Source organism: Dama dama, chromosome 11 (assembly GCF_033118175.1).
Source record: "Dama dama isolate Ldn47 chromosome 11, ASM3311817v1, whole genome shotgun sequence".
Classification (NCBI taxonomy): Eukaryota; Metazoa; Chordata; class Mammalia; order Artiodactyla; family Cervidae; genus Dama; species Dama dama.
In genome coordinates, this window is record NC_083691.1 from 97,906,222 (window position 1) to 97,922,221 (window position 16,000).

Genomic DNA, 16,000 nt, shown 5'->3' on the forward strand with positions numbered 1-16,000 from the left:
TCCAGCCCATTGGTTGAGCAGTTTTCATCCGTCACAGTATCTCCTCCTGCACTTTGATCCCGGTGTCACACTTTTCCTCTCAGTAAGCTGTCAGTAGTCAAAACGACAGATTTCGTCCTTGTTCGAGGAGGAGCTGACGGGGAACCAAGGCCAGGGCTGAGGGTGTTCCCATCGTGTCGGTGCTCAGGACCTTGTCCAAAGAAGCCCCCTGAGCTGGTGGGATGGGAGCCCACTGTGGTCCCTCGAAATCCAAAGCTGATTGGTTTTTGCTTCTTTCCATGCAGTGTGACAACGAAGACGACTACCGGGAGATCAAGAAGGCCCCGGGAGAGAGGGAGAGCGCCTCACGACTGACCGCCTCTGCCAACAGTGCTTTGCCCGCAAATCATTGCAGCATGAACATCAACAGGTACGTGCGCTCCTGCGAAGGCAAGGGCTGGTGGAGGCATGCCTGGGCCTGAGAGGCACGTGTTTGCAGGGGGAGAGTCAGATTTTTCTTAATGATTTCTCTGCTCTGGGTCTCCAGACCAGGGTTCTTGGACTCCTTAATCAATAGAAATTGATAAGAGGCCAGAGGAGAAATCCAGCCAAGGCTTTGTCGGGGCTCAGGCTGCAGCTTAAAGGAGTGAGGGAAAAGTAACAGTTTCCCTTGCTCTCTCTCTGATGGGGGCAAGCCCATTCCTTAAATGTGAGGAGGGAAGCTGTGGGTCCAGGGGCTGTGCCGGAGCGGGGGACTTAGGTGGTCTGCCCACCCCCTTGGTGGTCTTGTGTGCACGGCGCATGTACAGGACCTGCTTTTGCTCCCAGTTCCTCAAAATTGGCAGTTGGGTTTTTGGTCTCTTTGTATCTTGTTGTTCGTAACTTGCTGCACCTGCATGCGCTCACAGTTGTTGCTAGTCCCTCATGCTGCTCTTAGTTGCCCAGTCGTGCCCGACTCTCAGCGACCCCATGGACTGTAGCCCACCAGGATCTCTGTCCATGGGGACTTTCCAAGCAAGAATACTAAAATGTGTTGCCATGCCCTCCTCCAGGATATCTTCCCAACCCAGGGATCGAACCCTGGTTCTGCGTCGCAGGCAGATTCTTTACCATCTGAGCCACCAGGGAAGCCCTTAGTCCTTTATAATTGCTTTGTACTTTGTTGCTATGAGAGACATGTGTCCAGGGGCAAGCGCTGAAGCAGAGGATCCCAGGGTCCCAGCCTGTCTCTTGCAGACCTGCTCCCCTTGGTTTAACACAGGGCTTCCCTGGTAGCTCAGCTGGTAAAGAATCCTCCTGCCCTGCAGGAGACCCTGGTTCAATTCCTGGGTTGGGAAAATCCCCTGAAGAAGAGATAGATCACCCACTCCAGTATTCTTGGGCTTCCCCGGCGGCTCAGACAGTAAAGAATCCGCCTGCAATGCGGGAGACCTGGGTTTGATCCCTGAACTGGGAAGATCCCCTGGAGGAGGGCATGGCAACCTACTCCAGTATTCTTGCCTGGAGAATCTCCATGGACAGAGGAGCCTGGTGGGTCCAAGGGGTCGCAAAGAGTCGAACACGGCTGAGTGGCTAAGCACACGCGAGGCTCACCAGCGTGCCTGGGCGTGCACTCCTTGCCCCAGTTCCAGGTGCACCAGCAGTGCTGCTTTGTAACAAAAGACCAGTTACCAGTTACAGAACGTTCTATCCTTTCAAAAACACACCCTCCACTCTGAAAATTTAAAAACTGAATTGTGCATGTGTGCTAAGTCACTTCAGCAGTGTCCAACTCTGTGTGACCCATGGACTGTAGCCCACCAGGCTCCTCTGTCCGTGGGATTTTCTAGGCAAGAATACTGGACTGGATTGTCATGCCCTCCTCCGGGGGATCTCCCAACTCAGGGATCAAACCCAGATCTCTTACGTCTCCTGAATTGGCGGGCAGGTTCTTTATCACTAGTGCCACCTGGGAGACCCAAAAAACTGAATTAAGAGTCATGAGAACATTAAGCTTATCACTCAGGTATAATAAGCAGACTCTTCATACAACACACCTGAAGATCCTGGCTATGGACTGAATTTGTGGTGATAGACAAGATCGGGGTCTCCAAGGTGAAAGAGCCCCTCCCCATCCCTCCTCAAAGGGGTACCAGAGGGACCTGCATGGCAGTGACTCCGCTCCATGACAAACGGCTTCCTGGCAAAGCAAGGCCCCAGATATTTATTATAAGCGAGGAGCTCATCATCGGTCATAGAAGCTCTTTCCATTTAGAAACAGCACAGCTCAGAAACCACTTTCCCTCTGCTCAGACACTCTTCACTCTCCCCAACTGTGTACATAGGATTTTTAAGGGGAGATTAATGTCTCAGTGCAACACATAAAAATGTAAGCTGAAAGGTTAGGAGAAGATGTAGAGCAGCACTAAAGCCCGGAGAGGAAATTAGAGAGCATGGGCGCCCGAGCGCAGGCGCTGCGGTGTTAGAATCACCTTGGGGAGGAAGGCCCGGGGCTCTGGAAGGGCTGAGTGAGGAGGAGCAGCAAAGACAAGCTGGCCAAGCCCACAGTCCTCTGTGCCCGGCAGGTGGTGTCCCAAAACACTGGGGACGTGTGAATGGAGAAAATCTGGCTCCAAAGTGTCTTTTATATGTGTGGCTGAGTTACACATGTGCTTCTTTGTTGATGCCTTAAATAACCTGTCTGCTGGCTCTCGTAACTGCTGTAATTGCTATAATTGCTAGTAGTGATGAGTCTAAATAATATTTGAAGATGTCTGTAACAACTGATATGACATGAAAATATCTGTGATTTCCACCGGTGACACAATCACAGGTACTGTTAGTAGCACACCTGCTAAACCACTCCTCTGCTTTCCTGCCTTCGTTCATCATTAAAGGAAATGTTCCGTGTCAGTGAGAGGTTAATGACAGTGAAGATGTAATTTCTTTTCCATGCAAGTTCAGGGACCCCAGGATAAAAGCAGAGGTCCTCAATCTCCAGGGTTGAATGCCTGAAGATCTGAGATGGAGTTGATGTAATAATAATAGAAATAAAGTGCACAGTTAAATGTAATGCACTTGAATCATCCCAAAACCATCCCTGCTCCTGCTCCTGGCCCGTGAAAAAATGGTCTTCCACAAAACTGGTCCGATGCCAAAAAGATTGGGGACCCCTGTTCTAGACCCTTTGCTTGGCAGAGCCTGCTGGCTGTGATAGTTTCACTTATGTTAAGTAGGGACTCAATGCCGCTATGAAAGAGCTTTGAATTTTTCTAGGCAAAGTGGTCTGTGTATCTCTGAAATTGTGATTACCTCTGTCAAGCTGTACCAGTGTAATAAGACAATGCTATATATATACGGTAATCGCATGTCCCAAAGACATGATCCCAAGAATGTTTCAAAATCACTTTAGTCAACTTCAATAGATAAACTTATGATGAAGAAGAAAAGATTGTATGTGCTTGACAGTATTTAATGTAATATTCATGTAATACAGTAGGAACTTCCCTGGCAGCCCAGTGGTTAAGAGTTCACTTTCCCAATGCAGGGGGTGTGGGTTCGTTCCCTGGTCGGGGAGCTAAGACCCCATATGCTTTGTGGCAGGAAAAAAAACATAATACTGTAATGAATTCAATAAAGACTTTTAAAATGGTCCACATCAAAAAGTCTTTTAAAAAATAAAATAAAATCATATAGTGCATGGCTTAAAATTCAACATTCAAGAAACTAAGAGCTTGGCATCTGGTCCCATCACTTCATGGCAAATAGATGGTTTAACAATGGAAACAGTGACAGATTTTATTTTCCTGGGCTCCAAAATCACTACAGATGGTGACTACAGCCATGAAATTAAAAGACAGTTGCTCCTTGGAAGAAAAGTTATGACCAACCTAGACAGCATATTAAAAAGCAGAGACATTACTTTGCCAACAAAGGTCCGTATAGTGAAAGCTATGGTTTTTTCAGTAGTCGTGTATGGATGTGAGAGTTGGACCATAAAGAAAGCTGAGCACCGAAGAATTGATGCTTTTGAACTGTGGTGCTAGAGAAGACTCTTGAGAGTCCCTTGGACCGCAAGATCAAACCAGTCCATCCTAAAGGAAATCAGTCCTGAATATTCATTGGAAGGACTGATGCTGAAGCTGAAACTCCAATACTTTAGCCACCTGATGTAAAGAGCTGACTCATTGGAAAAGACCCTGATGCTGGGAAAGATTGAAGGCAGGAGGACAAGGGACAACAGAGGATGAGATGGTTGGATGGCATCACTGACTCAATGGACATGAGTTTGAGCAAGCTCTGGGAGTTGGTGATGGACAGGGAAGCCTTGCGTGCCGCAGTCCATGGGACTGCAAAGAGTCGGACACGACTGAGCGACTGGACTGGACTGAGTGCATGAGTGCTAAGTCAATTCAGCCAGGTCCAACTCTTTGCAACCCCGTGGACTGTAGCCCACCAGTCTGCTCTGTCCATGGAGATCTCCAGGTAGTAATACTGGAGTGGGTTGCCGTTTTATCCTCCAGGGGATCTTCCCGACCTAGGGATCAAACCGGCGTCTCTTATGTCTCCAGCATTGGCAAGTGGATTCTTTACCAGTACAGCACCACCAGAGTAGTGTATGTAAAATAATAGAGACTTAGAAATAGGGTTTCTTTACTCATGTGTCAAGGAACCATTACGTTCAGACAGTTAACGTCCATCTTCAGCTTCAGTGTTTCATCCTCACTGGCTGAGCGACTTCTGATTCGCCCACGGCAGTTTTCTAGAACACAGCTTCTCACTTCTCAGTTGTTGGATGCACAGTGCTTTTTAAACCAGAAAGCTGTCATCAGAAATTCTCTCCCTACACAAATGTGTTTGCATAGCATTAAGCATCTTGGTTTCTCATTTGTTCTAGAGGCCTACATTGGTAATTTCTACACTGTGACCACCAACGAAGGATATTGCTTAAAAAATAAGAAGTGACCTTAATGGCTTGTTTACAACAGCACATGCAATGAAGAAGTCATAAATGCAGGGATAATGACTAACTCTTTGTCCAGTGAATTTACCTTACATTAACTGACTCCACCAGGTGACTTCTAGAACCATCCCAAGTTAGCAATGATTGAGTTTATTTTGGGCTAATGTGTCTTCCTACTCTTTTTGTTTCAAAGTGAAGTAATAGAGAGAGCCCTATCCACATTACATACATTGTAAAGACCCAGATATAAGTGACTCCCTTCTGTGATGGTCCGCTGGGATGTATTCAGGCAGAGACAATAGTTTTGAAGGTAAAATAAGGAACTAGGAATCAGAAAATGTCATTTCTAACGACCGTTTCAGTTCTTTGTATTCTGATCAATGCCTGCTTGCCTAACAATTGGAAGGTGGCTTCATGCTTGATTATTCTACAATTGTGTTATTCTCTGTGTAATAATTAATATAAGCTCAGGTGTTAACAAAAGTCCTTTTGGAAGTAGAGATCTCATGTATCATTTAATTGAGTTTCCCATTACCTGCTGCTTGCACTTGTTAGGAAAACAGTAAGTGGTTTGCTCTGTATTTTGAGATCCTTGGATGAAAAGCTTGGGAAATGAAAGTATTATTCTTAGTTGTTTAGCTTCAGAATTACTATTAATTCTGGGAGAATAAGTAAAGAAACAATGAACAAAATGTGTTTATTGTTTGTTACGGTCCTAATGCCATAAAATTGTTTCCTGGCATAATAATTCCCAGTAAATGTCTTCCTACCAGCAGGTTTTAAATGGGAGGTTTGGGTCATATATAAAACATTTTCCTTCCTCTGTGCTGAGTGTGTGACATTCCATTACTGTGACTTCCTTTCTCAGCTTGGCAATACCAATAAATAAAAATGAAAAAATGCTCCGGTCGCCCATCTCACCCCTCTCCGACGCATCTAAACACAAATTCTCCGGCGAGGACTTAACTTCCTCCAGCAGATCCAACAGCAACGGTCTGTTCACTTCCACCTCCTCCAACAAAAAGCATAAGGTGGAGAGCCAGCTGCAGACCCACGCCGCGGACCTCACGGTAGGTTGATGCCCTCCTGTCCCAGTTAACACAGAAATGAAACTGAGCACCCCGTACTCTTCCTGTAACCCAGCTCAGTCTAAACTCCAGCTCCGGGCCCCACAAGGCAGCCCTGAATGTTGCTCTGGGAAGACCCAGCAAGAGCTGCCCTTTGCCTCTCGCACAGGCTGTGGCCGAAGACTAAGAGGCGGTATTTTAAACCTCTTCTGCTTAGGAACCTCTTTGGAGGACCTCATTTTCCATTCTGAAAAGAAATAACCCTAAAGTAATTCTCCCAGGACAAAGTAAATTGGGAGTCTAGGGCCACCCAGTCTTTACATTTGATATCTTTCTTGCCCTGGGGCAGAGTCAAGCCTGGGGTTAGAGCTCAAGGCCAAAGCTGCAGGGCTCCCTGCTGCCCAAGGTCACCAAGGTGATGTCCAGTGTGAGACTGTCGCCCACCACTCCTCTCCTAGTGACCTTAACAAGGGTGATTCCAACACCCTGCATTCCCCATGGCCCCGCATGGACCCGGGTACACCCCAGGTCCACCCTGTGGACACTCACACTGCATGTGAGTTCCTCTTTACGGACACTCTCTAAGAGTGGGCATCCCTGAGTACTTTATTTAATTTCAAACTCTCCCCACTGTGCTTCTCAAAACCAGCAGGGCTTTGTGAGGCAGGGAGAAATGAGACTTGGCAATAGGACTCTGCAAACAAACAGGGGAGGCAGCGTTTCCTGCTTTATCCAGTAAATCAAAGAGGCAAAAAAAGTTATTAAGGTCCAGCAAGAGCCTCAATCTTACTGAACCATCAGGAAACTAAGCCTCTTAGGCACCCTCATTTGAGAGCAATTCTCTTTAGTTCTAGGATACAAGAATCTGAGAAGATCATTATTAGGAAAATCGGAAATAAAAAGCAAGCAATTCAAATTTTAAACCAAACACAACTTCTCTTTGCCTCTAGATCCTTCTATCACAAGCAACTATGATGTGCAGAGGATCTTTAGCCAATTACAGACTTTATTTAGACCTTCTTTCACTGAACAGGTGTTTATCAAGGAAGTACTTATTGTGTCCCAGGCACTCTGCTAAGCAATAGAGATGCATTGATGATCTAACAGATTCAATCTCTGCCTGCAGGAAGCTTACAGTCTAGCTGAGGAGAGCCACTTAGACCAGGGTTCACACACATCCATAATTTACTACTCTGCCTGCCAAAAAAAGAAATGCCCAGAGTCCTAGAGGCTCTCATAACAAAGAGGCTTGATCCGCACATAAAATCAGCCCGTACTTAAAGAAGCACTGGTATCTAGTCCACTTTAATTACTTCAGAGGAATCCATTTGAATTTCCTAACCAAAGACAGGGTGTTTTATGATCCAAATGATCAGCACACAGTAGGTGCTCCCTAAATATCTGTATCTCCAGGAGAAAAAAAAAGGATGTTTAAATTTTTCCCCAGATAGAGAGTGTTCCTTTTTAAAGCACATTTTAAATAATTTCTTGCAACACCCATCGGCTCTTCCTTTCCGGCACAGACAGCTGATGAGAACCATGACCTGAACACAGCTCGGTGGTTCTGAGAGCTCAGGTCCTAGACCAGCACTCTGAAACTTGTGCAGAATGCGTGTTCTCAGGCCCTCCCCCAGACCTGCGGAGATGGAGATGCTGGCGTGGTCTCAGCTGTCTGTGCGTTAATGGTGATTCTGATGCGGTCAGTTTGGAGAACCGTGGGTCTAGCAACCGGCAAGAGTAGGAGCCTGAGTCCTAGCCTGCAGCCGGCACCCACAGTAGCCGTCTGAGCTTCGGCAGGTTCAGGATCTGGATGTGCGAGAGCAAGACTAAGACCTCCCTGGTGATGTCGTGGGGATGACATCTGACCACACACGTAAAAGCTTCCGGCTTGAGACCTGAAATGCATGTATTTCTCTTTCTTAATTGAAACAAAAAGCGCTATCATGTCTAACCTAGAACCCAAGCAATTCTAAGGGGTTACTGCTTCAGCCAGAGGGCCAGTTTCTCAAAGGTGGGTGTGTTTGTTTGTTGTCTAGAAAGCGGCTCACAACAATTCCGAAAGCATTCTCCACAAGTCACGGCCGCAAACAGAGCCCTGGTCTCCAGGCGCCAACGGCCACCGGGACTGCAAGAGGCAGAAACTCATCTTCGATGATATGTAAGTGTGGAGTCTTGTTAATGTGGGGAAGCCCAGATAAGTGGGAACAGGGAGATGGTTTATATGTGTATGTCTGTATTAGACACATGTAAACCATAGTGTGGGGCCATTTCTGTCATGTGACCCAGTCAGTTAAATGTCACCCTCTCAAGGGAAATTGCTGAGTGCACCCCCTGCGCCCTTGCGGGGCAGTGGTTTGAATGAATGGAACAACCAGGGCTAGCACGGTTGAACCCAGGATGCCAGAAAACTAAGGCAAATGGCATCAAGGAGTCTTATATTTCTGAGCACCTGCATTTGAGGTTGTATGCTACCAGAAAGAGGCGTTTCTGTCTTTATAAACTGTAACAGGCAAAGAAAAATAGTGGTTCGCTCCTGAAAGCTTTCTGTTCTCTAAAATGCTGTAGTCTTTATAAAGGTATAAATAATTCTTATACAGGAAAAAATATCCTGTCATCCATCCCCCCATCATAGTGCCAAAACCCAAGTATTTCATTCCCAGCATCAACTTAAGAGGCGGAGAAACAAAAGAAGAAGATGAATAAATATAGCATCCCGGAAAGCTCGGGAGATGCCAAAAATGACACATGAGAAATGATAAAATGATACTGAAAATTATTTAGGCTCTTAGGGAAAAAAATATGTGTCAAGGACAAGCCTCCAGGGCAGGAGATATGGTTTCAAGAGTTTGGCTTGAATCCCATTTTCAACTGTTCAGCAAGCATACAGTTGTGTATCTGTGGGAGTCATGCCCTTAAATCCCCAGCAGGGAGCAGCAGGCAACAGTGAGAGACCCCCTGCCCCCTGACTGCTGACCGTCCAGCTGAGGGGACAGACTGTAAACCGCGCACCCCACCCACAGTCAAAAGCCAAAATGGTGCTAAATGTCCCTGAGTCCCTGCTTCCTAATCAGAAAAAGTGAGTCATGACCCTGGCCTCCTGGCGGGTCCCCTGAGACCCAGTGAGATGGCCCCTTCTCAGTGTGACCACCTGGAGAGTTTAACGCTGTCTCTTTCACCCTCATCTTCCTCCCAGCCTTCTGTCCCACCCTGTCTTTACCAAAAGTGTAGACAAGGTCTGTTTCTTCATGTCTGAGAAACAGGAATACCAAGTTGTCTCCCTCAGGCCCTGCTTGGACTTCATTAAGCTAACAAGGAGATAGACTTCGGGGATTGAGAGCCAAATCCAGCTTTTTTGTTTCTTCATTGGACACACTCCCAGATGATTGAGTTTAGTAAAGCGTAAGGGTGGCCCAGGAGAACGTGCGTTTTTCTCCTCTTCCTGTGATCGCACCTGCACTCAACCCCACACATGCTCTCCCTGACCCTCGCCGGCTGCGCTTTCCCTCATCTCACTGCCCTGGGCAGCCAGAGAAGTGGTAATTAACCCCCAGGGTGAGGGGCGTGTAATGGGAGTACAATCCAATCCGACAGTCAACTCCATGTACAATTAGTGTTTGGTGGTGTAAATTGTTCAAAGGGAGCGTTAACCATTTATAAAAACAGGCAATTGGAATTGTATTTAATGACAGTGTGGAAATTTGCATTTGGGAGATGTAGGAATCTTTTGATTTTCATCTTAATTAAGGATGCTGTCCCTAATATTAAGAAGCAAATTGAAGATAAAGTAGATACAGATGGGTCAGCCTCTGTATCCTTCAACTTGTAACTCAGTTCCTTGAGGAATGAAAAACAGTTATACTTGTCTTATAAGTCAAGTCTTTATAAGAATGGAAATGTGGCTCTATACATCATTCAAACCAAGTTTGCTGAGGTTTTGGGCCCCAAACCCCCCCTATCCATCTCAAGAAGCTTGCTGAGGGGGAGGGATAGACTGAGAGTTTGGGGTTAGGAGATGCAAACTAGTGTATACAGGATGGATAAACAGCAAGATCTTTCTGTATAGCATAGGGAACCATATTCTCTATCCTGGGATAAACCATAGTGGAAAGGAATATGAAGAGGAATATACATATGTGCATAACTAGTCACCTTACTGTCCAGCAGAAATTAACATTGTAAATCAGCTGTATTCAATAAAAAGTAAATTTAAAAAAAGAATAATGCAGATATTATAATAGTGCAGATAGTGCAATAAAGATCTGGTGATAGGAAACAAAAAAAGAAGAGGAAGAAGTCATAGTCTAACAAAGTGAGCGTACACACACATTCAACAGTAAGGTACCTGGATCATCAAACATATCAAGGGCGTGGTGCTTAAACACACACATATGGGAAGTTAACATGTAAGGCATTTTCCAATGTATAGACCAGAAAGCTAAGTCTAAAACAGCAACAGCTAAACGGTCTTACATGGACCCGCACGCAGCTCCTTGGACTGTTTACAAGAGGAAATGTCTCTCAATCTGCTGGGACGGCGGCTAATATAATTTTGTCCCTATCTGTATCAAACCAAGAGGCTGTTATCATGCATTCTTCCCATTAGCAAACTGTGTGATTTTTCTGGCTGACAGCTACAATAAAACTGTTTCTCCTTTTATGGATATAGATGGAATTTAAAAAAAGCCCTCTTACATATCCATCATATGGAGAGAGAGACATCTTCCAATTGCCATGTGTCCCAATTGATTTGAAATCCATGACAGTAAAGAAACACGCGGCTCAAACAGCCACTCAGCCACTGAACTGAGAAAATCATGGGGAAATTCTTCAAGCTTGAAAAGCAACAACAGGCACTGTCTCTTCCTCGGAACAATAAAAATATGGGTCTTAAGAGATCACTGGGCTAGGAAGTCACCTAAAAGTGTGTAAAGTGTTCAGCTGGTATGTGCTGAGGTCCAGGGGGGGAGTGGGGGTGTATGCTTCATTCATTCCGTTATTAATTCAGGGAAGATGGCGGTCCATGGGCGGCCTCTGCAGGAAACTCCTCTGCGATCACAGTTCTCAGCCTCCTCCTGCTTTCTCCGCTCTGCACCGGCTTCAAGGACCATGACCTGGCTCCTGTCACTTTCCTTGTCTTGTCCTCACTGGAGGTGTCAACAGGCAGTGACATGAACAAAGAGAGATCACCAGAAGGAAAGAAGGAACTAGAGAATTAGCACCAAAATGATTTAGAGTTGATAGAAATCCAGTTATCGCACTCCCCAAAGTAACAGTTGCCACCCTGTCATTTCACTTTTAGAGCCACATCCCATAGCTTTAAAAAAAAAAAAAAATAGTAAACTCATCCTTTTGTATTATAAATACTCGTTAATGGTTGAATAAACTTGCATTTCAGACAACAGTCAGAATTCAGCAGGCACTCCGGTAACAACTGTTGAATGACCCTAAATGGAATAACATTCTGGGGGGGGTGGGGTTGAAAATGTTAGTTGCTCAGTCATGTTTGTCTCTTTGTGACTCCAGGGGCTGTAGTCCACCAGGCTCCTCTGTCTGTGGAATTCTCCAGGCAAAAATACTGGAGTGGGTTGCCATTTCCTTCTCCAGAGGATCTTCCTGATCTTGGGATCGAACCCAGGTCTTCTGCATTGCAGGCAGATTCTTCACCGTCTGAGCCACTAGGGAAGCCTGTCTGGCAGGGGCCAGGGGGTAGTGCCTGCATCTTTTTTCCTTTTTTTTTTTTCCGTGAATGTAAGGAATTACTACAGGCAAGTCAATTTAAATTCATAGTCTTCCAGCCCCTTTTCCTAGGTTACTTACCAATTCAGCAGGTACCAGGTGGTGCCTTCAGAATGCAGATAGACCTGAACAGAATAACTTATTTTAAAAATGTGATCCAGATCAGCCTGTCCTGCAGGCTCAGATGGGAGGCAGTATGACTGCACCTCCTCCTCCCGTGATGTTTAGCCGTGTGCCACTTTCAATCCTCAACGGGGTTTTTTTTTTTCAAGCTTCTTCTTTTGTGTTAGGGAATAGCCGATTCGCAATGTTGTAATAGCTTCCGGTGAACGGCAAAGGGAGGCAGTTATCCATAGACCTGTGTCCGCTCTCCCCCAAACTCCCCCCCCATCCAGGCTGCCACATGACACTGAGCAGAGTTCCCTGTGCTGTAATCCTTGCTGGTTATCCATTTTAAATATGATGGGGCTTCTCCAATTGCTCAGTGGGTAAAGAATATACGTGCAATGCAGAAGACACAGGAGATGAGGGTTTGGTCCCTGAGTCGGGAAGATGCCCTGGAGGAGGACACGGCAACCCACTCCAGTATCCTTGCCTGGAAAATCCCATGGACAGAGGAGCCTGGTGGGCTACAGTCCATGTGGTTGCAAAGAGTCGGACGTGTGCGTGCGTGCTGTCACTTCAGCCGTGTCCGACTCTTTGTGACCCCATGGACTGTAGCCCGCCAGGCTCCTCTGTCCATGGGATTCTCCAGACAAGAATACTGGAATGGGTTGCCGTGTCCTCCTCCAGGGCATCTTCCCGACTCAGGGATCAAACCCACGTCTCTTATGTCTTCTACATTGGCAGGTGGGTTCTTTACCACTAGTGCCACCTGGGAAGCCCGAAAGAGTCGGACAGGACTGAGCAACTAGGCACACACACAACATTTTAAATATAGCAGTGTGTACATATGGATCCCAAACGCCCTAATTATCCCTCTCCTGCCCTCTGGCAACCAGGAGCTCATTCTGTAAGTCCATGAGTCTCTGTTTTATAAGTCAGTTCATTTGTGTCATTTCTTTTTAGATTCCACATGTAAGGGATGTCATCCAATATTTCTCCTTCTCTATCTGACTATCTTCACTCAGTATGACAATGTCTAGGTCCATGCATGTTGCTGCAAATGGCATTATTTCATTCATTTTAATGGACAGCTCTGGTTTTAAGGTGATGCTGGTGTGATTACCAAACTTTTATTTCAAAAATCTGTTAGGAATTTATATCCATGAGTAACAGCACTTCATTCAACCCGAAGCCTAGAAACCGACCTTATTAGTGCAAAGCCATGAGCTATAAATCGCTTGGTGTCATCACTAGTGACAGGAGAGTTCTTGGCGGTGGAAAATCTCGAGAACAGCTGTGTCACGAAGGCCTCAGTGCAGACGTCTGAGCACAGCTGATGGTGAAGCGCTTGGCCTGCTTTCCCCCGTGCCATATTGCTTTGCCGGGGAGCCAGAGAACCCCGGATGCCAACCTGCCTGCTGCTTCCAGAAGGATGTGCTGACTCTCTTGCCCACATTTCACAAGGAAGAGTCAGTCACGATCATCACATTCAGCCAAGCCTCCAAACGCCCCATCTGTCCCCATGGCATCAATTATAGGAGCCCGGCTACTGAAACCTCCAGACGCTGAGAAAAGACCCCCACGCCACGCGATGCTAAAGCCACGACCTGTGCCGTGTGGCTGGCAGATCAGGAAGAGGGGGTTGGCACTTGTGATGTAATGATACTCCGCATTCTTATAGCTGGAAGGATTTTAATTTTATAGACAATGGAAGACTCCTGTATGTGAAAGGTCAGGTGATTTATTCAAAGGACCCCGACTGAAATCCTTATGTAGGTGATATTAGATCAAGGCAAGGCACTCCTGTGGTGGGCTGGCCATGACCATTCCCCTCCCAAGGGGCCCCTCTGCCTCCCATTGCTTCAAAGCTGGGCCCCACCCTTCCTGATAATACCATTCCTGCGCCTTTCTTTCTTCATATGGAATTTTTTCCCTTATGAAATCCCTCTCAGCCAAGGTTTTTTTTTGTTTGTTTGTTTTTAGTCAAAACAGAAAGAAAGAACAAAAGGATTTGGTCAGAGGTTGGGAGGGCAAGAATGGTGGACAGGGCCTTTCAGATCATTCTGATTGAAATCTGAGCCCTCTGATCCTTTTAAGGGCTTTGTAAAATGATTTTATCTTACCTGTGACATCTGGAGAAGAACAGCAATCAAATTGATGAGTTTCCACTTAAACAGAAAGTTGCTTACGATAGAATGACAAAAACCTGCACATTTAGCCTGCGTATCCTGGAAAGCATGTGTTATTTTTTAAGTGTGGCCAGGAGAGGAGTCTCCTGTGAGAGCCTGTGACCTGTGGGAGAAACGATGAGTCATCGCTCGTGCTTCTGAGAAGCCAGGGATTTAGGGGTCCCAGCCAACATCAAGGGCATAGAAACAAAAGCTGCATTTGAATCCTTGTGCTTAAAAGTTAATGTGCTTAGTTGCTCAGTCATGTCCGACTCTTTATGACCCCATGGACTGCAGCCCATCAAATTCTTCTGTCCGTGAAATTCTCCAGGCAAGAATACTGGAGTGGGTAGCCATTCCCTTCTCCAGGGGATCTTCCTGACCCAGGGATCGAACCCATATCTCCTGCATTGCAGGCAGATTCTTTACTGTCTGAATCACAAGGGAAGCTGTAAGCATCCTTCTCACTTCTTTCTGGAAGCACTCATAAAGCCAATGGCAGCACCGGGGCCCCTGGCTATGAAGTGCCCTCACCCACAGCACTCATCTAGTGCGTGGAACACAGTTCCTCCACTTCTTACACGTTCTTAGGGAAAAAAGAACCTCACAGCTTGGGCCATGGTAGCACCTCCAGGACTTATCAGATGACAAGCTGACAGGCTATCAGATGATGAATTCATCTGGTGTGCAGTTGCCTCGTTGTCTGGTTTGGATTCCAACTTCCTAAGAAAATTATCTCGACTTGTGCGGTGCCAGGGAACCTGTTTGTTCAGACACGTCAGGCTCTCCATCTCTGCCAGTTTTCACAAAACAGGCTGGCTCTGCCGGGTTGGGGGTGGTGGTGGGGTACCGGCGTTTCACAGAGGTAGGAGTCACAGAAAGCTGCCTGCCAGCCTGTCCGTGGGAGGGCATTCAGTTCCATCTCGGTCTCACAGGAGAATGAAGCATCAGGGCGCTGTGATACTCCCATGCCAGCAGAAACATGAGGGTGGCTCAGACCTACTGCTGCTGATCTAAGGCCACGGGCGTGCTGGTGGGGGCGCTGGGAGGAGAGAAGGACACTGCTCTCTGGATCCAGTGCTCACATTACTTTTGGTGCCAAGAGCTCTTATAACAAACATACATGTGGCTCAGCCTAGGTTTTTAGATCCTCCAAGCCTAGGTTCTAAAGAGCCCCAGAGATGCGGTCAGTTACATGCATGATGTTTAACTGTACTTTTCTTAGGTTTTCTCATGGATTAGCATCAAATACCATCACCCTGAGAAACAATGTGAAGAATGTTATTATCACAATGAAAAGCAAAACTCTAGGTTTTCCACATTTAAAAATTAAAAAAAAAAAAAGACTGGAGGAAAAATCGGTTTGAGCACTGAGATAATTAGGTTTCATTTTAGTGCCTCTGCAGTCTTACGTTCTGTAGCTGCCGCAGTGGTGGCAGCAGTTTTATCTTCCTGCTGACTTGAAGGTCACCACCAGAGTGATGCCTCCCTGACAGCACGTGTCCATGGCGTTGCCGGGCAATCTGGGTGATGTCCCGTCATCCAGTTGCCTTTTATAATGACCTGACCTGGAACCGAGGCTCCAGAGATCACCTGAGAGGAGAAAATGGGCCAATCACCAGGCAGTCTCCAGTGACTCAGTGCAGTGAGATGCAAAGATGAGAATTCTCATGTGTTCCTAAACAGGCCCTGAGAGTACATTTCTTCAGCATCTCAGGTTAATGTTGTCACTCCTGTGATACAGGCAGAAAATAGATGTGTTACTTATCCACATACGCTATTGTGAGAGTCTGTGACTCAGCCTCCATCCCAGGTTTAAAGAATATATTTAATCACTACACATAAAAGCAGCCCTGATGGCGATATCCATATGGGGAATTCGATGCCACTGACACCCCAGGGATAACTTAAAAGGCTAGTAAAAACAAAGATGCCTTGGCTTATTACCAGAATTCTTTCATGAAAACAAAATGCGTTTGAAAAAATGATGATCTGTCAGTGAA

General features: G+C 46.2%; 1 protein-coding gene across 2 annotated transcripts in view; it reads left to right on the plus strand.

Moving 5' to 3' along the window:
* AFF3 (ALF transcription elongation factor 3) overlaps positions 1-16,000 on the plus strand; it is a 620,532-nt gene that overhangs the window by 576,353 nt on the left and 28,179 nt on the right. For both annotated transcript variants that reach the window (XM_061155923.1, XM_061155924.1), the window contains 3 exons: positions 285-409; positions 5,790-5,991; positions 8,025-8,146. In XM_061155923.1, coding sequence (XP_061011906.1) covers positions 285-409; positions 5,790-5,991; positions 8,025-8,146 — 449 coding nt within the window. The remainder of the gene's footprint in view (positions 1-284; positions 410-5,789; positions 5,992-8,024; positions 8,147-16,000) is intronic.